The following is a 27,724-nucleotide window of genomic DNA, read 5'->3' on the forward strand; positions in this document are numbered from 1 at the left end:
AGTTGTGCTTCGGATAGCCCTCTTTTTATAATTTCTAACTGCAACATGCCTGTTGTTTACAGATGTATCTTAGTGCCCAAAGAAGCAAGAGATAAGCAATAATGCTTTGAGTTTTCTAAGGTTTTGCCCACCAGATGTAAACAATTGAAATGGAGAAGAAAAAATAACAGAGTGATCAGATTTCCTCTCTTTTCCCTTATCTTTGTTTGCACCTAACATCAGGTGCCCCTCCAGTGTAAGAAAATGATTATGAAGCCTTCTTTGGCAAAAGATGAAGAGTAATCAGAGAATAGTGGAATAGAGGACAGGCCATTTTTGCTTAGCTCTTCAGACCTTATAGCAGGTGCCATATGTGAAATATATAGCAGAATAACATAGTGGTTGAGAACATGGTCTTTAAAGATGGAACTCTGCTACTTTTTACTAGCTGTGTGATCTTAGCTGTTTAGCTTCTTGCATGAGTCTTCCTTTCCCATCTCTTAGTGTTATTTTTAAGGATTCTATGAGAGCATGTATATAAAGTGGTTCAAACATAGTACCAGCCATATAGTGTATGGTCTATCAATAAATAGTTCCTGCTGCCATTGTTGCTATTATTTTTATAGGGGTTTTTGGTTAATAGATGTCAGTAAGATTCCAGTTGAGATTATATGATTCTGCTGTATACTAAGAGGTGAGAAATTTAAATTATTTCCTTGAATTAGAATTTCATCACCTATAATCTTGATCAAAACAAACTAGCGTAACTATTAAAAGTTTTGGTGTTTTTATCCCTTAAAATATTTATTAACACTTTGAGCAAAAAGATTACATAGTTGTTGTTCCTGAATCTTTTTCTTTGACCAAATGCAGTGCAAATATAATTTAAAATCATATTTTTATGTATAATAAAAAATCATATAGTACTGGGCATGAATAAGGCACAGTTAACAGTAGGTAAGTCAACATACTTGGTGAGATGTTGAGGTATCATAATATAAAAATTCATATTTTCTGAAGAATTAATCTTACATATTGAGAGTGAAGAGACAAAAATAAATTAATAGAATATTTATTTTAAAATAAAGATTTTCAGCAGTCGTAGGAAACTTTACTATTTGATCCAGTGTTCTTTGAGAATGCAGTGTTATCAGCTTACTATCAGTTCTTAAGATAGTATTCTCAGGGATGTTGAAATGATTTGACATTGATGTCTGAGCTGGGAGAAATTTAGTTATCTGTTAAGAATTCTGTTTTTCATAAGTCAACTGTTTAAACTTGAATTTTTCCAGAAGGAAAATACTATCGTTTAAAGATCCTACACTGTAATGATAATTTAGGCAAATAGTGCTTGGGTTCTGTCTGGGTATATACCTGTGCATGCATACATGCATACACATACACCCCCCCCTTTTTTTTAACTTCTGAAGTATAAATGAATTACTCTACATTGAAGGGAGAATGACTTTTGTCTCTCATCAAACTTATCTAATTTGGTATTATCCTCCTATGTGTGACTTTTATTTAGTAACTTTGGCATTTAGTAATTTTAGTCTTTTTATAATCTTATAGAATAAATTAAGTGAAAAATGAACTTAACCAAGAGCTGGGGGTGTTATGCAGCTTGACTTTCAAAATTACTCTATGTAGAATAGAATACTTAGATTACTAAATTGAAAATGAGAGATAAATTCAGTATAAATAGAATTCAATATATTAAATAATGAGTACTTAAATAGTTTCTGTGATTCTGAACTTTAACAATTATAAAAATTCTGTTTTGGTACACTGTCTCTTCAGAATAGAATCAAAAATAAAAATGGTCATTAGAATTAGGATAAGTAATATCTTCATTAGATTTAAGTTTTACATACTTGTATGAAATAAAAACACTTTTAAACTTAGCAGGTTTCTATTCTTGATTTTAAAATTTGTAATGGAGCCAAACAAAATTACTGTGAAAATATTTGTACTGTAACACTCAGTAAAGATTTTTTTACCTTTTTTTTTTTATTAAAAGCTTGGTAAAAGTGCATTGTATACATTTGTCATCCTAGAATCAAGTGTTCATCAAACATTTGTAGTTTTCCCCATCCCTCCCAAAAAAGGTTTGAAATTGGTGACGCAGAATAGTTGTCATCTACCAAATTAAAAACTGCAGGTTTGTAAACTTGGCACTCTGAGAAAGAAGTAGGTGCCATAAAATGATTAAGTATTGGCATGTGTATACCTGCTGTCAGGAAATAAACTTCCCATATGTTGCAGTTTGGCAGACATGCATCTTAAAAATGTATTGAATGAAACTGCTGCTGCACTCTTTATCCTGTATCTTTTTTCAACAGTACATTCTCTTTTTGCCTGTAATTACTTTTGCTTCCGTTAGAGGAACATGATAAATTTTTACAGATATCCTTGAAGTTAAGTGGTAGTAGTCCTTAAGAGTGCAGTAACTGATCTAATACAATAACTCAGTGAAATACTAGCTTGGCCCTTAACACCAACGAGGAAACAAACTGTCTATTTTGAAACATTTACTTTTTTTTTTTTCTTATAAAAACTTGAGCCTGAGACACATTGATTTTTTTCACATTTTATCACATCATGTCAAAATAATTTCCCCCGATATATGTACTAATAAAAGAAAATGAGTATCTCAGTTGTTTTTAAAAGGTAAATACTTGGATGAGAATTGCATTGATGAAACTTCTGAACTTTATAAATGTGTTTGTGGACTAATTCAACTAAATCTTACTGCATGGAATATAGTTTTAGAACCCTAGAATAGTCAGGTCAGAAAATTTGTCCTTTGCACAATTACAAAGTTTCCTTAAGATTGACAGTAATGTTTTATTTACATTTAATTATATGTTAAAATGAAAAACTGAATCGAAAATGAAGGGTCTTTTGACTGTCTCCATTTCTTAAATTAAAATTTATGTGGAAAATATATGTAAATACATTTTATTGGCCCTTAACATAAGCCTTGAACCATTGATGTATGCATGCTTATTATTGCATGTTAATGCACAGAATCCCCTTACACAGTTTTTTTTTTTTTTAAATAGATTCTTTTGGGATACCTTTTTGTTATATAGTGTTGTATTTTTAACAATTACCTTCAGAAATTAAAAAAATAAATTTTGAATTACTTTATGTGATGAATTTTAACTAAAACTTGTCCTATGGATGTAATCAGTTTTAACTATACATGCTTTTAGCAATATTTTACAGATTGCACATTTGAAAAAAAAAATTGTCTTCTCTAGTGTAATTTACGGTGGCGATACCTGCCTGCCTTTTCTTTTGCTGCGTTGGCACAAGCGTTGTGCTTATTTTGTTGTAAATGGTTCCAGTATTTTATCAGTTCACTAGGCTGGAACTGATGAGAGGTAATTAGGTGGCTATATTTACAGCTTGAATAAGAAACTCGCCAGTGATTGAACACAAACTCATTGGGAGGGGGCACAGGATCAATTCTCAACTTGGCAAGACAGATCCCTACATATACATCTTCTAAGTGCAAACGACGGATACTTAAAGAAACTTTAAATATCTTCTCTGCCAGATCTCCAGAAAAAACATAACCAGTCCCAGAACAAAAGACAGGATAGCGTTCACTTGGGTAGAGGTCTGGTGGCATGTACCACTTGCTATCTTTGTTCCGATTGGGTGCATATCCTCTCATTAGGTAACCAGTAAAATAGTTATGTCTGGGAGGCAGGTCTGGCTTCAATAACTTATGTATTAAATATTCAGTGTTGACAAACATGTCACTGTCAGTTTTCATAACATACGGAATATGTGGACAGTATGTTGCAACCCAGTTCATGCCCATAAGTGTTTTAATTGTCAAATTGTAGTATGTATCTAAATATTCCTGTTGAATGATATCATGATATTGTCTGCTTTCTTCCAGTATTGCACGTTGAAGGTAGCCATTTAACTTAATACTTACGCCCAACAAAAAAATTCGTGTGATTTGGATACCAGGTGCTAGACTTTCATTGCCCCATGTTTGCCGAATAGCTCTTCTAGCTTCTATTTGTCCAGGTTCTGCAGCTATTAGCAGTATTAAAAAAGGACTTTTCTCCTGGCATTTTTCAGGTTCATTGATAATATATCTGAAGTGGTAAGAATTTGGATGTCCGATACCTTTTTCATTGTAAATACTTCCATTGGCACTAAGTGTATTCTCCAGCCCTGTAACTCCTTGTGGCGACAGGTCTGTGTTATTGGAGTTAGTTGCTGTTTGAGGCCTCAGAGTTTGAGGGACTGTTTCTTTCCAAATGTTCCGGAGAGAGCTGTGGTTTGTCTCACTTTTTGTAGAACGAAATCCTCGGAAAGTATATGTTACAGGGTTTTCTTTAAATCCAGCTCTGCCTGGCAGCCAGTCATGATGATTGAAAAACAAAAACATAGCAAAAAGAAACACTAGAGAAAGTACACCAATAAGATGGGTACGGAACAGAGACCTCTTGGCATTCCAGCTCATCTTTGCAAAGCAGCAGTGTCTTCTCCTCCACTGAAGCATGTTGTAAATATCCAGTAATGGGATATGAGATACTACTGGTGGCTGAAAATGTTTCCTTCTCCTGAATCAGTACTGTTCTTTGGTAATCATTTTTTAATTCGGCCACGTTGTCTCCCATGCAGTCATTCTATAAAGATGAAACATATAAATTTACAAAATGCTAAACATTTATAGAACTGCCTGAAAAGAGACTTTGGATGTTAATAATAGGGCAAATAGGAATTTTTTAAGTTGTGAAAATATGATAACCCAGGAATCAAGTTTATAATTTGTTTACCCTTTGTAACGTAACGTCACTGAGAACAGGATGAGCACTTGAGAGAAAGGGATGGGTTAATTTTCCAGTTATTTCGTTGTCTGAGTAGGCCTGGTCATTTGTACTTTTGACCTGAGTTAAAGATTTAAAAGTTGTGTGCATGTAGAAGAGAAGAATGTTGCTAGATTCCTGAGAGAGGCCATGTAAGAAGGCCTGAGAGCAGATGGAAAATTTATTGGCATTAATTAAAATTGATTTGACATACCATTGGTAGTATGGTGCACAGTCAGCGGCCTTTTTTGTAAAATGGTCATGTATCAGTTGTGGGACAGACGGTGCAAGGTTGATTATGGCAGAGTTCTGTTAGTCACAGTACACTGCTTGGCATGTTTCCATTGGCCCCTACTGTGTTGAGAAAGTCAATGAGAAGATGCACCTGTCAAAATTAATTTTCAGGGTCCAGTAACTTCAGTACATGATTTTAAGACAGTAATAAATGATGAACATTTTCAAATATTCTTTCTCATTTCAAATATTCTTTCTCATCCCATCTGATTTCATTCTATAGTGGAATAAAAAGTTCAAAGATGAGGTATTCAGGAGATCATTGTCCTTATTACTTAGACTTAAGATTGATTTTTAAAATATAGCAATTATCTTTATCTTTGGCCGTGGCAGAACACTATCACATAATCTCAGTTGCGTCTCCATGTTAGAATTAAACAAAGAACTACTTTGAACAGTCCTTTCAGATTTCTTACAAAATATAGGCACTAGGTACTATCATATCCAGCTGTTTAAAATTTTAAATTTTACAAAATGCTTTTTAAAAGATTCTCGAATTTTGCTGTGTTCTACATTTGTGTACAGAGAATTTGTTAAATTTTTAGGACTTCCGGTAGCATGGCACTTAGAACCCCAGATTTTTTAAAAGGTTATGAGATGTCAGTATGGGAGGTTCATGATGTTACATATTAAAAACTGGTGGTGTTATCTTTGAACAAGATTTTTCAGTACATAGCACAAATTTGTTGATGTTTTTCAGTTCTTAGTTTTTCTGGATCAAGATGCGAGGGTAAAGGTGGGTGAAGGGAGCTGTAACTTGATTTCTGTTAAAGAGAAAAAACTTGTTGAGAAGGGGACTGATAACTAATTTTAATTTTTTCAGTGTTTTTTTAATGAAAATTATTTCTTACACAAAAGAAAACTCGTCAATTAAATTTAATGTAGTAGCATTTATTTAAAATTCTATGCATATGTATCTTTGTGTTTGGCCTGTGATATTAATAGATTCATGCTTAATGCCAAAGTTGCTTAACCTTGAAATGAAACGTAATTATCTTGGGGAAATGGTATTTACATGGAAGTCTTCATATAATTGAAAAATTACTGGAAATTTCACGTATTTGGTAAGAAGTACTTTGAAAATATTGATTGAAAGGGTTAGACATGTATGAATGAAAGTACTATTCTAGCAGCAGCCACTAGGAGGAGCAAGTAGGTGGGAATTTGAACAAATTTCCGAAGTATAATAGTAAAGGCGCCAGCTTTTGATAATTTCTAGTATCTGAAATTATGTAGTGCTTTTAGAAGTTATGGTTCTCAAATGTAAAATATTGTTCAATCGTTGTGTGAGATACAAACTGATTTTTTTTAAGTTTGGGGTTTTAAAAACATAGAACCTAGTTTGCTATTTATTAGAGTTTATTTACATGACTTCTAATTTCACATTACTGTAATAAAGACCAAGACTGTTCACTGTACCAGCAAAACAGTTCTGCTGTGAACTAAACTGAAAATAAGCTTAGCGTTCTGATTTAGAAACTCAGTTTTTTTCCTTCCTGTACTTGTAAATAGTTGGCCATTCTGTTTAGACCAGGAAACTCTTTCTCAGCTTTTATTTTTACATGAAATATTTGATAAACAGTAACAATTCTTTTCCACTCCGTAAAGATGCCAGTAGATATAAGGGTTATGTGTATAAATTTAAAAGAAACAAAAGTTGCTTTTTAAATTTATTTGGTAATCTATTTTAAACATTCTAAAACTAAGTTAAATATGTTACCTTTTTGTTGATATATGCCTGGTATCTGGTTGAAGTCCCATCATTTACGTCTTTTACAAGTGTAAATTCAATGGTTTTTAAGAAGCAGTAAATATAAGGTCAGATTTTTGAATAAACAACTGAAGAGATGAATGAAGGTAGATATCACAGTAATAAATTGTGATATTTTTATGAAAGCAGTATACTTGAAATGATATCTCTAAAGTATTTCCCTGTTATAGAAATCAGCATATTATTATATATTGTAATCTAGCATAAATACATAGTTTATGGTCCTATATGATTTTGTAGCCGTAGGTGATGGAGATGCATCTTAATTTAAATTCATGACATTTGTATGTTTGTAAATATTAAGCTTCCTAGGCTTTAAATTCATATATACTCAGTTGGTAATCTCCCATTGATAAATGAAGTGCATGTGTCTAGCTTTAAACATTTCTTTATTAAAAGTTTCTCAGGTATTCATAATAATTTTTCTGTTAAAAAATGTAAAATTAAAGTAACTGTACTTCTTTTTATTAAATGTTAAAATTATTCTCCAGTTACTGCCTGTTGTGTTTTAATTCTTAAAAAGTGGGAACATGACAAGAAAGTTAAAATATTGTGGCAATCTAAATAATTTTGCAGTTCTACATTTTCAGCATAGAAATAACGTTTGATTTAGCTCTTTTTGTGATAATTTTTTCAAATTATTAATGTGTATTTAATCTTATGAATTGAAGTTATGGAGAGATTGTTATTAGAAATGTTCAGTTACTTCTCACATACTTCTCTCTCTCTCTCTCTCTCTCTCACACGCAGTTTTTTATCATTTGGCTTTTAAAAGTGTTGTTATCTTTAGTGTGTTGGAACAGTCCTAGATTTTACTGGTGCTTGAATAAAAAAAAATTCTGTGCTTTTGAGATATCTAGCTTACAAAAATGTTTAATTGGTACTATTAACATTGAGAGAAAAGGCTCTAAGAGAGACTTGAGATTTTTCACAACTATATTTTTTTTATTTAATCCCATCTGATTTCATTCTATAGTGGAATAAAAATTTATGGTATGGCAGTGAGAGTTCACATTGAGATGTGATAATAATAGGGCCTGATAAACTTGTTTTATTTTAATTTTAGAATGGAATGCTTACATGTGCCTTTAAAATGTTTTGCCTTTTGTGATTATTAAATAATATTGAGTTGTGTTGTGAGATTGAGCAAAATATCAGGATCTGTGATAGATCTGTAAAAATTTTTGAATTTGAGTTCCTGAGCCATAAGTTGCTCTTCTGTGATTGTTGTTTAAATAGTTTATTAGATTTATTTCTGCCCAGTACACACATACCGTGATGGTAGTTTGTTAGTACATATTAATACAGCCTAGAAGCGCAGTAGCTACATTTATGTTTCATTTTTTTGTCCCTGTATTGCTGTTCATGAATATTTTTATATCAGATTATTTTCATTTTCTGTTTGGAATTTCACTTTAAAAATTATCACCAAGAACAATCTTAAATTTGATTATTTAAAATATGTCAGTTGCTCAAAACGAAAGCTCACTTTTTCAAGTGGGGGAATTTTTAGCAACTATTGATATTTCTTTGTTTAAAGTTGTATTCATGGACACTGTAATAACATGCAAATCTACTGTGGTGGTGTGCTGTGCATAAAACTCACACTGCCTTATGTGATCCTATGCAAATGCTTTCCTTTTAGTATTCTTATAGCTCCAAAATAATATTTGTTGATACTCTCTTAGTTTGTGTTTGTTATCTTTATTTGGGGAGATGGATCTTGGAGGGAAGATTTTGTTAGTAAAAGCTGTTCTATATTAATAATTTGTTTTAAGAGGACTTTGAAAAAAGCTCTTAATATTAAGATCATCTTTGATACTATTTAATATAATTTCACTGCATTGTCTCTTTTGATAGCCGCTTTTAAGAGGTTAATTTACTAGATAAGAATTCATTTTGACCTAATTTGATAGAGGCTTGCTGTGTTTTCTTTAGAGGGCTACAGTTTTTTTCTTTTTAAGTTTAATTTCTCAGAGAATCCTGTAAGCACGTCTTGTTACTATTTGCCTCTTCTCTCTTTTATACATCCTTAATCCGTAATTACTTCAAGCTACATATTTACTTGAATAAAGCAATGACAGCTTTAACAATGACAGATTTTAAAATCATATATCTAGAAACCCTTTCATAGTTTCAAGGACGGTGAACTGGATGAACTTGTTTATCAGATATTAGTGCCTCCAGGGCTATGAAAAGGTAACAGACATTTAAATGAATATTACACACAAGATACCGACATACCTTCCTTGGTCAGGCCATTTATGTGGAGAGGATTATGCCCACTGAAAATACTTTTGGCACGCCATCACTTCAGCAAAAAAGATGCTATCGAACATGCGCACATCCCCCAATAGTCTGCCTCCTGCGATTGCTTTTCACAGTATCCAAAGTGTCCATCTGTCTGCTTGTCTTCGAGTTACCCTCCTTGTTCATATGGATCCTAGTTGTCTGAGATTTTTCCTTTCTTTCATTTTCTTTCTTGTTCTTTAAACAAAAGAGCTGTAGTTGTCCGCTCTATTCCGAGCACTGTTGACTCTTGCCGACAGTTGATGCATTGAAGCTTTTTACATCTGCTGTTTTCCTGGCCGGACAATGCAGTGCTGTATTCTCTTCTCAGTATCCATATTTCTAGTAATAACACTGAGCTGCAAGGTAAAGCAGCCAGAGCTAGAATGTAGTGCTTCGATTGTATTGGAATAGAATAGGATTTAACTCTCTTTCGCTGTTGCCTGGCAGCTGCAGGAAGGATTTTGAGCAGTTTTACTGGGGTTTTAGTCTATAATATGAAATCCACGGTTCCTCAGCTGCTGCACAGGCAGGCAGCAGTTTAAATGTGGGCTTGACAGATGCTCTCTCTGACAGAGCAGAATTTAACGTCACTGCTTGGCTGAATCCCACGTGATTGTTTGCATTCATTTTGACTAAAAACCTAAGGTAGGGGGAAGCTTAAGAGATTTTGCTTCTGTGTGATAAATTATATATATTCAGTGTAAGTGTAGTGATGAATGCATAATATGAAAATGGGATGATTATGAAATGGTTATAATTTTATTTTTCCTTATTTTCTTTTCTTTTCTTTTTTTTTTTTTTTTTTACTTTATGCTTAAGCACAGGCTTTCTAAATGTTTCAGTGTTAGATGTTGGTTTTTATGTTTCTTACATAATTTTATAGGACCCAAGCAATATAAGCTTTTATGTGTAACTTGGTGCATTTTAACCCTTTCAGTGCACTCCTTCCTTTGAAGTTTATTTTTTCAAAGAGCTCCAGTTTTACTAGTATCTATATAAGACTCAGACCATTTATTTTTTTATCTGTAACTTACATATTCCCACCCCCAGTTTTCTGGAGTTTATAAGTCAGCTGGAGTGGATTACTTAATGACACATGATGGGATACAGCCCACTTCTTTTTTGCTCTTATGTGGTTTCTAGTGTTCTTAAAGGCAGCAAAACTTTATTTTTAATTACCTTTTAATGTCAGCATTTTTTATTCTTCCTTTTCTTTAAAATTAACGTGTATGACAATTCAACAAAATGATAAAGTGGATATAGCACACTTGTAGAGGATCTTCTTGGTGAATAATAAGATTTTACTAATCATATTTACTTGTCCTAATATTTCAGGATTGTTTACTAACTTGCCTCAAAGCACATTTTTCAGTAAGCACTAGATACTCTGAAATATTTCTTTGTATGGTTAGTCTCCTGGGCACTTGCTTTTTTTCTGGAGAGTACTGGGTCATTGTCTGTTTTTTTTTGTTTTGCTTTGTTTTTTCTTTAATAGCCTGAATTATCAGTTTTTCCTGTGAGACTGCAAGGACATTAACTCCTAAAAATGTATGGTTTTAGAACTTAAACTGTGTATTTGTAGTCAACTATGCTTTGTCCCACCTGTCTTCTGCAATTAAATCTATTACTTCAAATACAGATTTACACTGTCTGTAGTACTCTAAAATTTTTTGTCCTCATGTTTTTTAGTGTAGCTGATAAAATATTTTTTGTACTTGGAGGAATCCTCTGATTTTTTTTTTTTTTTTAAGGACTGTATGTGACTTTCCCAGAAATATTAGAAGGAATATTGAGAGTTTTATAAATGGGAAACCCAAGGTCTAGAGCTTTGGCTTTTCCTGGTTATATGTGAAGGAGAAAATTGAAAGCCAGTTTTTATTTAGTCCCTATGTCCACTCATACCACATGCTTATTACTTTTTTTTTATATTAAAGGTAGGTGGGAGAGTAATGCTAAAGTGCCTACTTAAAATAATGTATTTTACAAAAGTAGAGGTGGATTTTAGGAGATCACTATTTATCAGTAATTCCTTACATGGGATTTGACTATGCAGCCAGAAGCAGTGACTGTTATTTACCCAAAATCAGATTGCATGCTAAGCCTATCTAAGCTATTAGTTGAATGAATTTTTTTTCCCCTCATAATAGTAGTTTAATTATCATAATACCCATTTTAAACATGAAGAACCAGGGGCGCCTGGGTGGCACAGCGGTTAAGCGTCTGCCTTCGGCTCAGGGCGTGATCCCGGTATTGTGGGATCGAGCCCCACCTCAGGTTCCTCCGCTATGAGCCTGCTTCTTCCTCTCCCACTCCCCCTACTTGTGTTCCCTTACTGGCTATCTGTATCTCTGTCAAATAAATAAATAAATAAATAAAAATCTTAAAAAAAAAAAATAAAGATGAAGAACCAATGCTTAGAGTTGTAAATAATTATCCCAGATATAAGAGAAGCCAGCTGGGAATTAAAGCAAGATAGATTATCTAAGTCTATTTATGCTCTGTTCTTAACCATAATACTAGAGAACACTGCTGGAGAAATTGTGGGAATTCTTTTATAGGACTGGCACAGCATATCCAGAAATCATTCATAGAATTATAAATGGATGTTTATATTTTCATTTTATTCACTTGTCAAACAAATACATATTGATCAACTACTGTGTGCCAATATTTGTAGGTAGGCACAGTTTATTAAACGTTAGGGAGACAAAGGTGGTTTAGACGCCTTCCCTACCCTTTCTCTAGAAAGGATAAAACTATTATTTTTGCTAGTTCCTTTGATTTCACTCTTTTGGTGTCCTGCTGGATTTATTATAGATCTTGATTATTAAGACAGCTCCGTCAGATAACCTGCTGGTTAATGGTTCCCCCAGTATTGGTTTGAGCCCCTGAATACCCACCATTGGTTTCTTAAATTTAAATTAAGCTGGCTAAGAACTTTACATAAAGTACGGAAAACAGAGCAGACTACCAGATACAAGTTCCTTTAGTGACTTTTTCTAGCAACCTGCATGTTTCCAGCCAAGAGAAACTGTAAAAATCTTATGACAGGCAAGCTTGTAGAAGTTCTTCCTTTAGTCTAGTTTCTTTTAACATCTGAATTCTATGGTTAAACTTTCTCAGTAAATGTGACAGATTTCTTTGCCACACTCAGGAAGCTGGCAGCTGTTTTGTTAAGTTTTATAGTTATAAATGTCTTGTAATTTTTACTTGCATAGGTCTACTATTTAATCTTATAACACGTCTCTGATGGGAAAAATAGGCTATTACTCTATATTTGGCCAGAACTGTCCAGGTTGGTTTTAGGATTTTCTTGGGCATGTCTGCAGTAGCCCTCAAGGAGGCAGAATTTAAAGACACGATTTGCATAGCCCCCGAACTGTTAGTTTCTGTTGAGTACAGAAGTAATTACTACTTTATTCATTTGGCTAGTAGTTTCTGAGTCATTATAACATGATGAATCAGGTATAGATTTGCTCACTAATAATAAAGATAAGTCATTTCATGGAATTTACTACCTATGTAAATTCAACTAAATGTCCTTGGTAAAAAGAATGAGGGAGAAAAGGGTGTGGGGGATAACACTTCAACCATGGCAGGCAATTCACTGTGAATGAGCAAATATCCTTGAATAATTTGAGAAGGGGAGACATGAATCTGGTTTTCCCTACATTCGTCTTCATTCCTGTTGGTGCTTTAGTATGAGTAATTGGGCTCTAAATGTAAGCCATTTTTATTTTGGCCAGTGCTCACCTTTCCAGTGCTGGAGAAAAATCTTAGTTTTGGGGCAGGTGTCATTTCCACCATAGTACTCTGAAAAATGCCATTTGACTTAGTTATTTAGAGACCAACTTTAGTTTTAATTGCGGTCAATCAACAGTTTTGCATAGAGTAGTGTTTGCTTAGAATTTATATCTTTTGACTTAAAATCAGATGAAATCTTTTCCAATATATAAATACATGGACAAATGGCATATTTTTGGCTCTTTAATATTAGTAAGTAGTTTTCTCTTTTTGAAGAAAGATTACTGTGTTCATTAAGAGTTTACAGTTTTCCTTTGAAGTCAATAGATGATTTATGAACCAGTTTTACTTTTCCTTGAACTTACAAAGCAGAAATTAGCCTGATTTCAAATTAGCAATCTCAGAATGACCACAAGTGTCAGTGTTTGCCTGCCTTATTTTTCTTCTTCAGTTTTCACCAACTTGTGCAGCAGATACTCATACTGTTTAAGAATTTCTTTTGACTCGGAAGCAGTGCTAAGTTTAAGTGTCTCTTTCAGAACTAATTTTCAACACCCTTATCAGTTTTAATTCATACAAACTATTAATGATCCTAAGGGAAAATATAAGCATTAAAATCAGCAGTAGTTTGTATTAATGCTTGTATGTTCTTCAGTTTCTTAGTATTGTCGCTGTTTCAGTGTAGCATAAATCAACTAGAATCTCATTTGTTATTTGGCACACAGGGGATACTCTTGTTGCGAGCTTTGGGTTCTCAGTGGGGGAAAGGCTATTTTCTGGGAGGTGTTCTAGAAGTCTATGAGGGTATTTTTAGTTGACAAAAATAATTGAAGGGCACTTAGTGAGTGAGGCCAGGGAAGGAGATCTATAGTGGGTAGGGCAATTTTTAATGAACCTAAAACTTAATTAGAATACAAAATATATTTTGTAAAGTTTTCACATGCACTGAATTTTCCTAGGTATGTAACCACAGTATATATTGAAGAAGATTGTACTCAGCTTTGTTCTGAACTTGACCAGTAGTTCACCATTTTGAAAAATCCTATTGCCTGTGGCAGTCCTGTTTGTAGTAGTTGGCTTACCAGTAGAGTATGCCAGTCTGTGGACATTTGTAATCATAACATTCACTGTGATTTTATGAATAGGTGCTAGCATTCAATTACTTCATTATATCTTCTGGTGTAATCATTTCTGAGATTAATATTGAAATACTTGTGTTTGTCATAAATTTCTTTTAAAATTTCATTTTTTGTATTTGTTAGGATACTGATTTCCATTAAAAAATTATATATACATAGGTTTCTTATATTACCTGTGCATTTCATTTCAGATTGTTAAAAGGGGTCAATATAAAATATTTCTTATACACAGGAGACATTGAGTTTGATACGGGTGTGAAGCCCAGTAGGTCAGTGTCTTTTAATAAGTTCTCAGGCACCTTAGTCCCTACTCCTCAAGACATTGATAGTATTTAAAAATTTAAACGCTGTTACTTCATTACAAAGTATAACAAACAATTTGTAAATTCTGGTAGATGTAATGTGTTGAAACTTAAAACTCTACTAAAACTTCACAAAGAAGGGTTATTACTCACATACAAATTATTAGCATCAGAAAATGCTTTTTATTTAATAGCTTTAGTAGATAAGGAGAGAAAGGAAAAGTCAGAAGTAAGTAAATAGAATGTTTTCCCCAAAGGGCTTTTTTGAGAACAGCTGGGAGCATAAATATACTTGATTCTAAATTCATGGGAACTTTCTTCAGAATGATTATTTATGATCTGATTGGAAATAGGAACTTCAGTATAAAGAAACTTTGCAGAGCAGAAAAGAGGCAGGCAAAGGTTAGAGGATTAGGAATGGGTAATGTTTGACTTTAGGGTTGATTTTCTTCCCCTTCCCCAACTTCTTAGACGATGCCTAAGGGATTCTCTTACTTCAACTACATTGAACATTTTTTTATATGCAAGCTACAGAGGGATATGAGCTTTGTCATTAGGTTCCTTTTATTCAAGAAATTGGTAGACTTAGGATACACAGATCATTAAATAGGCAGCAAAATAACTGAAAGAAAATGTTATATACTTATTTTTTTCCCTTCGGTTTCAAATTGTTTTCTGTAATTCATTATGGTGTCACTCAGTTTCACTGTTTTGATACTTTTGATCTTCCCAATTGTAGTTGGTTTGCATTACATTTTTATCTTCTTAATTTTTCATGCTTTTTGAATATTTTTATTCCCTTTAAATAAATAACACGATGTCTTGAGGATAATACAATTGCTGAGTTTTAGTGAACCAGAATTTTAAAAATGAAAATTTTTACATTTTTGTTGTATTCTTCATTTTCTTTCTCCCTGATTACTTACTAACATTGAGTCTGTTTCTTTTCTATATGCTCGTAGTTGACTTTGAGTTTTTTCCATATTTTCTCTGTAACTTTTCACAGATTTTATATTTATTAATACCTCTGGCATTTATAATGTTCCAGAATATTTCAGTTGACTCTGTGTTTGTTGGGGGCTAGGGGGTCAAATAATTAAATATATACAGGTCTGTGTTTATTTTAGCTTCCTCAATTTATTATATTAAACGGTAAAACATTGAATGTTTTCTTTTAAAGCTTTCAATGTTGTTATTTTCCTTTCTGCCTCTATTGCCAGTACCTATAATTGTGTGATTCTCAAAACAGTCAAATTTAGCTAATTCCAAACATGTACCCTTTGATAGAGGGAGATGGGCAGGAGAGTATCACGTTTTTATTCAGTGGAACAGAAGAACAAATTTGTGTGGCTGTACCATCTTTGAAGAAACCCATATTGAATTATGCCTTTAAACTTAGTTAATTGGACTTTTGGGGTTGTACTGCAGTGGCATTGTTCCTAGTGACAAGGTATTACTTACATTATAATAATGGATTTTTAGGGCAGAGTTAGACCTTTCTAATCATCTAAAAATCTACTTGTCTCATTTTGGAGGCAAGTTAATCAAGACCCTGAGAGGTTGTGGTTTTCTCAGAGCTTCACTCTTTAATATGTCAGAGCCAAAGCTAGAACCTGGGGTTCAGGACTTCTAAAGCAAGTTTTTTGCACTGATTTACACTGCCTCTGGTTACATCAGTGTGTTTGTTTTTAGTCCATGGACCCATAACGTACACAATGATGCCTTACCCCTGGCCCTCTGCCACTATAAAAAAAAAAAAAATCCTGCCAGTTTTAAATGAGAAAGATTGTGCTTTTATTAAGCCTCAATGACACATATAAAAGAATTGTTCGTTTGTGCCGGAAAGGTATGTGGCCATTATAGACTTTAGTATTAAAGGAGATCAATTTCTATGCTTTGGTTTGTTTCTAATGCAGTTTTATAATTAAGCATTTCATCTACGTTTATGTGGATGTAATTTTTTAATCTGTAGGTAAACAAACGAAAATTTTTTTTTATATTTTCCTGTTATGCAAGAATACCCCTTTAAAGATTTTGTATTCTGGGGCTCCTGGGTGGCGCAGTCGTTAAGCGTCTGCCTTCGGCTCAGGGCGTGATCCCGGCGTTCTGGGATTGAGCCCCACATCAGGCACCTCCGCTAGGAGCCTGCTTCTTCCTCTCCCACTCCCCCTGCTTGTGTTTTCTCTCTCACTGGCTGTCTGTCTCTGTCAAATAAATAAATAAAATCTTTAAAAAAAAATAAAGATTTTGTATTCTGTCTTACTCTCTTTTCCTCTCTTTTGATCCAAATTTCACTTGCTGTATTTGTATTAGTCTGGATTCTCCCGAGAAACAACCCATAGGATGGATGGTTGGTTGGTTGGTTGAGGAGGAATTGGCACATGTGATTATAGAAACTGAAATGTCCCAGGATTTGCAGTAAACAAGCTGGAGACCCAGGAGCGTGTACAGCTCAAGTCTAAAGCGGGGTCCAAAGGCAAGAGAATACTGATGTCCCAGCTTGACAACAGCCAGGCAGAGAGTGAATTCTTTTTTTACTCTTTTTGTTCTGTTCATTTCTTCAGTGGATTCTATGAGGCCCATCCACATTGGGGAGGGCAATCTGCTTTACTCAGTCTGTTGATTCAGATGTTACTCTTACCCAGAAACATTCTCACAGACACATCCAGAATGATGTTTTAACCAAATTATCTGGGTGTCCCATTGCCCAGTTGACACATAAAATTAACCTTCGTAGTTACCTTCTAAAAACTTTCTAGAGAATGATGAATGGGAAACTGGGTATTTAGTTTTTTAATTAGTGAATATCTTCTAATGTTATTCATGAGCACTTGTATTCCAGTTTTGTCTGTGACTATAAAGAAAATGAATATTTATTCCCAGGTCAAAGTTTTAATTCTGTGAATGGATTTGGGTAGGAATAGATTTTTGTTTTATCTTCATTGAGATTAAAATACTTTAGTCTTTGCTCTTTCGATTTCAAGTAGCAGAAACTTGCTCAAGTCAGTGTAAGGAAGAAAAGGATGTACATTATAATGATATAGGAATATTCCGCAAAACCCAAGACTGAGAAATACAAATTGGCCTTTAAAAGAACACAGTGAGACATTGGAAGACTGTCAGGAATCAAGGAACCTTTTCTGTTTCTGTCTGGTGCCATATGATTACTTGTCACTTTTTCTGCATATGTACACCAGCTCTCTGGTCCTTTGTACATACAGTCCTCCTTAAAGCCAGCCCACTACAGATAACCGTAGCTCACGTTGCTCGGCATATCTCTCAGTATGGATTTCAAACTCCAAAGGAGAGAAGATACGATTGGGTCAGCTTGTTCATGCGTTTATCCCTTATGGGTATAGTCCAGCTCTGAAAAAGGGAAAATAGTGTGTTTTCTGAGTAGACATCCCTTTGTCTGCCATCATTTGTCATTAGACTATGTTTATTCTTTTGTGCTTTTTAAAAAAGATTTTTTATGTTTATATATATGATTTACCGTTTTAAGTGTCATTAAGTATATCCATAATGTTGTGCAGCCATCACCACTCTGTATCTCCAGAACTTTTTCATCATTCCAAACGGAGACTCTGTATACGTTAAAGTTTCCTGTTGCCCTCTCCCCAGCCCCTGGTAACGACTATTCTACTTTCTATTTCTATGAATTTGACTCTTCCAGGTACTTCATAGAAGTACAGTCATATAATATTTGTCTTTTTGTGTCTAGCCTACTTCATTTAGCGTAATGTTTTCAAGGTTCATCCATTTTATAGCACATATCAGAATTTCATTCCTTTTTTTAAGGCTGAATGATATTCCATTGTATGTATAAACTGTAATTTGTTTATCCATTTGTTTGTCAGTGGACATTTGGGTTGTTTTCAGCTTTTGGCTATTGTGAGTAATGTTATGCACATCAGCATACAAGTAACTGGTCAAGTCCCTGCTTTTCAGTTCTTTTGGTTATATACAAAGAGTTGGAATTGCTGGATCATATGGTAATTCTGTGTTTAATTTTTTGAGGTACCACCATACTATTTTTCAGAGCAGCTACACATTTTACATTCCCACCAGCCATGCACAGAGAGAGATTCTAAGTTCTCCACATCCTTGTCAATACTTGTTAATTTCTGTTTTTTATGTGTTTGATAATAGCTATCCTAATGGGTATGAAGTGGTATCTCATTGTGGTTTTGATGTACATGTCCTGAATGATTAGTGATGTTTGAGCGTATTTTCATGTGCTATGGACCATCTGGAGAATGGTCAGTTTCTCTGGAGAAATGTCTGAGTTTTTTGCCCATTTTTGAATTGGATTGTTTGGTTTTTGCTCTTGAGTTGTAGGAGTTATTTTTTTTCCCCAAGATTATTTATTTATTTGAGAGAGAGAGAGAGCCCATGCGTGCGTGCTGTGTGCGTGAGCAGGGGGAGGGGGAGAGAGAAGGACAAGCAGACTCGGTGCTAAGCATGGGGTCTGTCGCGGGGCTCGATGTCATGAGTGGGAGATCCTGACCTGAGCTGAAATGAAGAGTTGGGCACTTAACTACCCAGGTGCCCTTTTTTTTTTTTTTTTTCTTTTCCTTGCCTAATTGCCCTGGCTGGAATTTCAGATGCTATGTTGAACCAAAGTAGTGAAAGTGGACATACTTTTCCTGATCTTAAGGGAAAAGGTTTCAGTCTTTCCCAATGAGTATGTTAGCTGTTGTGGGTTTTTTATATTTAGTTTTTATTATGTTGAAGAAGTTTCCTTTCAAAATTCCTAGTTTGTCAGGGTGTGTATGATGTTGTTTTTAAATCATGAAAGGATGTTAAGTTGTCAAATCCTTTTTCTGTGTCAGTTGAAATGAGCATGTATTTTCCCTTCATTCTGTTAATGTGGAACATCTATTGATGTTCGTATATTGAACCGTCCTTGCATTCCAGGAATAAATGCCACTTGGTCATGGTGTATAATCTTCTTAGTATGCTGCTGAACTTGGTTTGCCAGTTCTTTTCTTACAGAGAATGTTTCTTTATGGAAGGAAGTTGGTTTAATAATTATTAGTTCCTCTTTATTTTGGACACTAAGCTCAACATACATATAAACATTTATAGAAAATACTTATATGCACATTGCAAACAATTAAACTAAATACATATGTAACATTATAATTTTTAAACTTTCATTCATTGATACTCCATTAAATTACAAAACTTGATGAATGCAGGGACCACCTTGCTCTTGTTTATACTGATGTATTCCCAGTTTCTTATTTGGCACCGAGTGCTTTGATGAATGTGTATAGAATGAATAAATTAATGTTGTTTAAGTCTCTCAGTAATTCTTCATGATATTTTTACCATTTTTATTAAACAGATTGAAACAGTTTAATAGTGGTGAATCAGTATTATTAAGGCGAATGGATTTGTTTTAATTAGTTAATGTATATTTTTTAAGGACCTACCATACATTAGGCACCATGTAACAGGCATTGGAGACATAATAGACAGTCCCTGACCCAAGTTATTAGCTTACAGTCTGGTTGAGAGAAGCAGACAAGTAAATAAAGAATTCTATAGCAAAATAAGAGATTTGCTAGAGGTATCAAATCTATATACTTTATAGGTATACTGTAGTATATTTTAGGAATGTGTTAGCTATTTTCTATGTTGGCAGACATTGTATGCATATGTCTCTGGGTTATGGCAAAGGTAAAAAAATAAATTGTGCTTATAATTTGTCTTTTGCTCTTGAAATCTTTCATGTTCTCAGCCTCATTGTCATTTGTCTACAGAGTTGAGTTTTTTCTACATAGTTTTTCCAAAATACTTTTTTTTTAAAGACTCAATATACTTAAATTCAGATTTTTCTTTTTTTAAAAAAGCATCCTGTTATTTGGGAATTCTAAATATTAAATCCACATTTCATGAGAGTGTAGAAAGAAAAAGCGTGTAAGGGTACAATTAGTATTTATTTCATTTTTAAAACATGTTACTTTTGCTGTCATAAATATAGTAGTCAAAAAGGTAGATTATAAACTCATAGAGTCCGCATATGTATTCTGTATGTTTTCTTCATTTTGAATTTTGAGTATTTTATGAAGTTTCATATAAACAGCATTTTTCCAAATTAAGTAAATATAATGTATTCTTTTTTATACTGACACTTGTTACAAATATTTTTTCTTACGATATTACATATCATAGTATTATTTCCTGCTTGTTTAAAACAGCAAATACCAATGTTGTCTCTCCCAGTACCAGAAGATTTTTAAATTTTTCTCATTTGTTAAAATAAGGCAAGTATGGATTTTAAACGGCATAGTTTGTTTTGCCTTGTTATGTTTTACAGAAATGATTCTATCACTTCTGTCGTTCTTATCAGTTATTTCTTTTCTGGAATGCCTCAAGTCTCAGTGGAAATTGTAATTGTTCTGACTTTTCAAGAGAAAGCAGGTTTTCCTCTCCAGTTAGCATAACTTGTCAGCTGTTTTAGTTGTTTTTTTGTTTTGTTTTGTTTTTGCTGATACTTTATTTTCCCATATGGGTAGTATTTTTTCCCCCAGTCCAAATATCTTTAAAAATGTAGAACTGTCAGTCTCTTTTCCATATTACTGCCAAGTTATTATTCCTTTTTTCTTAACATATGCCAGATAAACTATTTTGTAGCCTTTGAAAAACTTCACCGATGTTTCTTCATCTTTAAAGAGTGGTGGGGTTGGATACTATGGCTTTTGAGGTTCTTTATGCAAGGACTTCTATAATTTTATTTTAAAATAGTACGGATTGGAGTGGAATGAATTTTTAGCTCTTAGTGTTGGCTAGGGAGTCCTAAAAGGGCTACAAACTGACATGATTAGCAAAAATCTCAGTTTTCTTTCAAGGAGTCCACAATCTCCAGTTTAATAGCTGTATAAGCTGTGTGTGTGTGTGTGTGTGTGTGTGAGAGAGAGAGAGAGAGAGAGAGTGTGTGAATGCGTGCTTGCACTTACACTTACTTGTGTTTGTTTGCTAACTCCAAAATTAGGCAAAGTTATACTACAATGACTTTGGCGACTCAGAATTTTCAGTACATCTGAGAAGACAAAATTAGGTTGTAACCGACAGTAACTGCTCAACTAATAGAGATAAAAATGTTGGAAGGGGGGATACCTGGGTGGCTCAGTCAATTGAGTGCCTTCGGCTCAGGTCATTATCCCAGGACTCATGATCCCAGAGTCCTGGGATCGAGTCCTAGCATTGGGCTCCTTGCTTAGTGGGGGCCTGCTTCTTCCTCTGCCTGCCGCTCCCCCTGCTTGTGCTCATGTGTGCTCGTGCTCTCTCTCTCTGACAAAGTCTTCAAAAAAAAAAAAAATGTGTGGGAGTGCATAGAGTCATGAGATGAGAGATTTTAAATGTTCATATAATCAAGAAGAGGTAGGAGAAGGCTAGACCGTGCAGGCTATTATAACTAGATAGGTGTTATAAGGGATGTTGTATTCTACCTCTTTTTTTGTGCATACTAGTGTCATTCTGTCCTTTTGCAGATGGGCTTTCCCCATGAGTCAAGAGATAAATGATAATCTGTAATTTTTGGTTTATCACCTTGCAGCCTTGTAGCTAGAGGTGTAACTTGCTATTCCAATTTATAAAACATACAGGGGAGAACTCTTGATTGACCTAGCCTAAGACATATGCCTCTCCCAGTGACCAAGGTCTAAGGCTTATTCCCAAAAAGGGATAATTTGGAGTAGGAGGAGATCATCAAGCAATGATGCTTACTCTGTAAACAGAAAATACCCACTTTTGGTCTTTAAAGAGGTCCCAGTTTTGAGTTTACTCAAAAGTAGATAAAAACACTTAAGGGTTATGATTTGTAATGGAAAATACTTTTTTTTCATATTACTTCTGTGTACTTGTACCTTTTGCTGACCCATGTTATAAGAGCCATAGTCTCTTCATATAGTATAGGTATATTTTAGTAGTCAGCTAAATCAGTTTTGGTTCTGATAGTTCTCAATATGCGCATAGTGCTGTTGTGTTCTTGTGATTTTGAACTTTGTCTACTCTTTTTGAAAGAAGGGGGCTTTGATTTGGATCCAGCCAGCCTTACAGTCAAATGTAGACAGAAAGCTGTTTGCATATGTGTGTGCTCATTGTTCTTCCAGTCTCATTTCTTTTATTTTTTCTGTTTCTGTGTGTACTTAAGCTACATTCCATGACTCAGTATTTACATACAAGGATTTCTAAGTAATATGGGTAACGTTTATTTTATTTTCATGTTTATTATATAATATCTAGTTGATTCTTTATGCAGGAACATGGGATGGAAAGCTAAAATGTCTTTGATTTAGTTATATATTTAAAAAAAATAACTGTGATATAGCCTACCATTCCAAATTATTTTATGCAGAATCTCAAGTTTTGAAGAGAATGTAATATGGTTAAAATTAACATTATTTAACAGTATTTCTTTAGAAATGTTCCTGTGATTCTAATACCAATTTTTATTTTTATGGATTTATGTAACTTCCCTGATAGTTATCAAGTTTCATTCAGTTGAGTACAGCTAGAGTAGTAGCTCCATGAATTACTAGTTGTTTTGAAATTTACATTTGTAGCTTTTTTTCATGTGTAGCTTTCTATTAAGTGTGAATATGATTGAAACTGTTAACACTAAAGACAGCTTTTTGAGTATCTTAAGCATTTCAGAGGCATCTACTCCTGAATATATAATTGATGTATTTCAATACTTAGCATATTTTCTTCTATATATTACATGCTTAGTAATTAGTTGAGATTGTTATTTAGTTAAAATTTTCAACCACTCTTAAATGTAACAAATCTCCTCTTTATAAATGTGATTATTTCCCTGAATATTTTAAAGCCATCTCATTTGAAATGTTTGTGGGATTTTTTTAATGCACTCCAAAGTAACATCATTTACATCTTTCTAATGTGAGATTATGTATCATTTATTCATTTTGAGACTGTTAATGGAAGAAGGATTGACTTGATTTTAAAATGGGTGATAACATTTATACAAATATTAAAATTGTCAACAATTAAGTAAATCATTAAATATTTGAAAAATGTTACATGCTTACAATAAATACTGTATGGTAACAGTTTAAATTTATTTTCTACTAAAGATTCCTATTATTACCTCATAACCAATAGCATAAGAGATAAGGGAGGTGTTTTTTTGTTTTTGTTTTTTAATGCTTAGGATAGTAACTTGTCAGTGGAGACATTGAATGAGAGACAAGGAGATACAGAATTTCTTTGCAGTGATTAAATGAAAGTGTTTATTATGTAAAGGAACTTTTAACATCTTGTTTCAATTTTTATTCTTTTAAAGGAAGGTGCATCGGCCCGTAAGACTCAGGCTCCTGCAGCACAACCAGTACCAAGACCAGGTAAAACACAAAACTTTGGGTTTTTTGTTTTGTTTTGTTTTTTAATGGTCACAATGAAATTTTTTTGATATGTACAATGCTTAGAAGGAATTGAAATTTTACTTTAAAGTACTTATAAAGTAATATAGGAACATTTACTTGAACAAATAGGTAGAGTTGAAGGGTTAAAACTTTTTGGAAAATGTTTATAAGCTCTTAGAAAAATGTTTTAAAAAGCTATGTATATGTACAGATCCCCTCACCAATTCCTTGTTCGAGAGTACATATGGATGTAATTTTTCCTCCCGTGTTGGAAGCACAACACCGTAATTTTAATAGACTGTTAGGCAGCTTTGGTGCTTTGAATTTCAGATGCCTGTGTTCTTGAGCATTTAAGATTCTGTAATCGAGTTTTGTAAAATGTGTGGTAAGCATAGGCATTATTGAAGTTATTTTGAAAATATTTTTCTTCCCTCTTCCTAGTTCCTAAAAAGGTTGATCTTTATAAATGCATGTAGATACCAACAATGTATTCATTTTAGGTGTTTTGGGTTTGATTTTGGTGTTTTTACATTTAGTGTAATTACAGTGTTAGGCTATACCATGTGTCTTTACCTCATTAGTGGTATTGAAAATGCTATGAAGAAAATGAAAAGGATTGGAAAGGAACAGGCAAGAATTTAATTGGGTGATCTTCCTCTTAAGTTTGGCAGTATCGATAGTGTAGATTTGGATGTCTTTTTATTCATAGTATGTTTACAAGCTAACTCTAAAATTATGTAAATTATACATACTAAATATTTCTGGAAGCACTATAGAAGTACGGAATTAAGATTATATGTGGCTTATATTGGAATGTGTCCTGGATCCATACATTTGGTTTTTGACATGACTGGTATTCTTTTCTTTTCTTTTCTTTTCTTTTCTTTTCTTTTCTTTTCTTTTCCTTTCCTTTCCTTTCCTTTCCTTTCCTTTCCTTTCCTTTCCTTTCCTTTCCTTTTCTTTTCTTTTTAAATTACTGGCAGTGGATTTGTTTAGAATCTTTACCGTTCCTGTTTTTGAGGACGAGTGGAGAAGAAGAGAGTGCTTCTTTGGCCGTGTGTTAAATTTGGAGCACATTGGATAAATTTATTTCAGATAACAGGACTGTGGGACTGTTTTTTAAGTAGAGAGGACCTTACCAAAAGCCACTGTAAGAGTATAAGGAAGAGCAATTAAATTTAATAAATATTAGTTCAACGCCTTCCATGTATGTACTCAGTGCCAGAAACTAGGAAACGCGAAGAAGGAGTTCTTTTTTAGGAAGGAAGAAAAGTGAAGGCAATAGGAATTGCCAGACTCAGTTGGGCCCAAAAAATACAACTTGTGAGGTAGAGGAATAGTGTAGAGGCAGTTGCATTATTGATACAGAATTGTTTTCATTTGGAAGGGAGGGATGGGAGCCTATATTTGGTCAGTCTAAAGAGGATCACATTAGAAATTTAGAAATGGTGTAAAAGGGGAGAAATCACCACTGGCGGTTTCTGACCCACTTTTATGTTGTATAATGTAAAATTGTCTGTCATCTCACGTTTTATCGAAGTCATTTGGCAGACAAGGAAAGGGGTAGGGGGAGGCAGTAATATCTAAATAAACCAGGTTGTTCAAATGTACTGTGTGATAAAATGAAGTTAAGGGAGCTGGATTGTACCAGCGAATTTTGTGACCTTGGGGAAGATCATATCTAAACTAAGGAGCTCTCCGTCTTTTCCGCTCTTAATATTCTATCATTCTTTTTCAATTGTTCTACCAAGATGCACTGGTGATTAAACTGATTGAAATTAATGTGAATTAATATCTCAACAAATATTCTCATGCCCATCCATGTGAGATGTCCTCTTCCACAAGTTTTTAGCACTCATTTATCAACAAAACCTGATTTTAGTGGATGTTAAGCAGTTTGTCATCTTTGTCTTGATTAGTGAATTTTTCTTTTGCTGTAGAAATGTTTATTGTATTTGCTTATGGGATGCTACCCAATTTCAAAGAGATACTGTGTAATATATGATATATTCACCTATGTTATCTTTTCAAAATTGAAAAATATATGAATGCTCAAAACCTATCCGGCAGTGTAATATGTTACAGATGAAAGATTTTGCATTTATAACTGTTATTTGTAGGTAGAGTTTGAATCATTTGGAAATGGGGGACTGAACCACCATTTTGTTTACCTCTTCAGTGGGGCAACTCAAATACAGAGTTCCATCATTGATTAATTTTTTCCTCCTTATTATTCTTTCACCACATGTCTATTTAGCTCTGATTGTGCTAGGCAAGTCCCTGGGTAAATTTGATATTTGAAATTGTCTACAGTTCCCAACTTCTAAAGGTTTATTTAGAGAGTGTAATGAACAAAAAGCTCATGTTTTTAGTGGATTAGAAAGGATAAATCTTGGATAAGCCATAGTCCTGTACCTTACTGTCATTTTCTTTCTAGATTAAATCTCTTGCACATATCCCTGCTTCCTGCCGTTTATATACAGTGCATACTTCGCTTCTCCAGCTTTAATTTTTTACTTTTATTTCATAGATTGCCTGAAATGGGTAGGTGGACTACATAGCTCTAGTTTATCTGCTTTACATATAAGATTGAGAGAGAGAATTAGCCCCTTGTATATTTTATTTATTTATTACTTAATTTTTAAAATATTTTATTTGTTTGAGAGAGAGGAAGTGAGAGAGAGATCACGAGCAGGGGGAATGGTAGGAGGAGAAGCAGATTCCCTCCTGAGCAAGGAGCCGTATGCAGGACTCAATTCCAGGACCCTGGGATCATGACCTGAGTTGCAGGCAGGCACTTAACCGACTGAGCCACCCAGAAGCCCTGCCCCTTGTATATTTTAAAAGGATTGTGCTGGTTCTAGTATCTCATTCCATAGTTTTAATCTGTGCACTGATAATTTTCAAATTTGTATCTCCAAATCAGACATCTCTACTTATCTCTGGTATCTTACATAAACTGTCTAACATTTGGATATGCCATAGGCATCTTAAAACTGATGTAAAACCTCTGTTCCCTGATGTTTTGTCCCACGTGTCTTCTTCATGAGTAAATGGCACCACTGTCAACTCTGTTCCTTGAGCAAAAAATTCAGGAGTTATTAATTATTCACTTTTCACATTTCCTTACTGCTCTCATATAATAGGTCAGTGACTTCTGTCAAATCTTTTTTTTTTTTTTTTGCAAATTTCTCTCTTTATCTCTACTACCACAACTTAAGTCTAAACCATTATCGTCAAGACCAGTGCTTCTTGAACTGTTAGTCCATGACGTATTTCTGGCTTCCAACAAGATACATATAGAGATTGAGAGTACAGTACTGTCACAACATCCAAGTGCATGTACAGGAGATGTGACATGAAAATCAAATTATGTCATTTTCTGGCTTAAAAGTTATAGGGTTTTTCCAGTGGCACTTAAATACAAATCTAATGTTGCCTAGAAAGCCTATGTGAATTGATTCCTGCGTATATTTTATTTTTTTTTATTTTATTTTTTTTATTTTTTTAAAGATTTTATTTATTTATTCGACAGAGATAGAGACAGCCAGCAAGAGAGGGAACACAAGTAGGGGGAGTGGGAGAGGAAGAAGCAGGCTCGTAGCAGAGGAGCCTGATGTGGGGCTCGATCCCACAACGCTGGGATCACACCCTGAGCTGAAGGCAGATGCTTAACCGCTGTGCCACCCAGGCGCCCCCCCGCGTATATTTTAACCTCATCTCCTGCCACTCTTTCTTTTGTCCCCGTAATCTGTACATTTGCAGTTCCTCAAGCACAGCAGTTTTTTCCTGTCTTTGGCATTTGCTTACATTCCTACATCTAACCTGGGCTGTTTGTCCACTTATTCCTTGCAAATTGGCTCCTTTTCATCCTTGAAATCTCAGCTTAAATACCACTTTTTTTGAGAGGCTTTCTCTAAGCTTTCTATCCAAAGGACACTTTTCTGTCAATGTACACACCTTTTGTTTCTTA

At 34.0% G+C, this 27,724-nt stretch overlaps 2 protein-coding genes across 3 annotated transcripts in view; one reads left to right on the top strand and one right to left on the bottom strand.

Moving 5' to 3' along the window:
* CDC73 (cell division cycle 73) overlaps nucleotides 1-27,724 on the top strand; it is a 109,004-nt gene that overhangs the window by 54,772 nt on the left and 26,508 nt on the right. For both annotated transcript variants that reach the window (XM_040636021.1, XM_008685646.2), the window contains exon 11: nucleotides 23,673-23,730. In XM_040636021.1, the coding sequence (XP_040491955.1) occupies nucleotides 23,673-23,730 (58 nt within the window). The remainder of the gene's footprint in view (nucleotides 1-23,672; nucleotides 23,731-27,724) is intronic.
* On the bottom strand, nucleotides 900-11,432 carry B3GALT2 (beta-1,3-galactosyltransferase 2). Its single transcript, XM_008685644.2, has 2 exons — nucleotides 9,127-11,432; nucleotides 900-4,637 (listed from the first exon to the last, which is right to left on the bottom strand). Exon 2 carries the CDS (start codon nucleotides 4,508-4,510, stop codon nucleotides 3,242-3,244), a length of 1,269 nt encoding a protein of 422 aa, XP_008683866.1. The 5' UTR covers nucleotides 4,511-4,637; nucleotides 9,127-11,432; the 3' UTR covers nucleotides 900-3,241.

The sequence above is a fragment of the Ursus maritimus genome, unplaced genomic scaffold (genome assembly GCF_017311325.1).
Source record: "Ursus maritimus isolate PB19 unplaced genomic scaffold, ASM1731132v1 scaffold_2, whole genome shotgun sequence".
Classification (NCBI taxonomy): domain Eukaryota; kingdom Metazoa; phylum Chordata; class Mammalia; order Carnivora; family Ursidae; genus Ursus; species Ursus maritimus.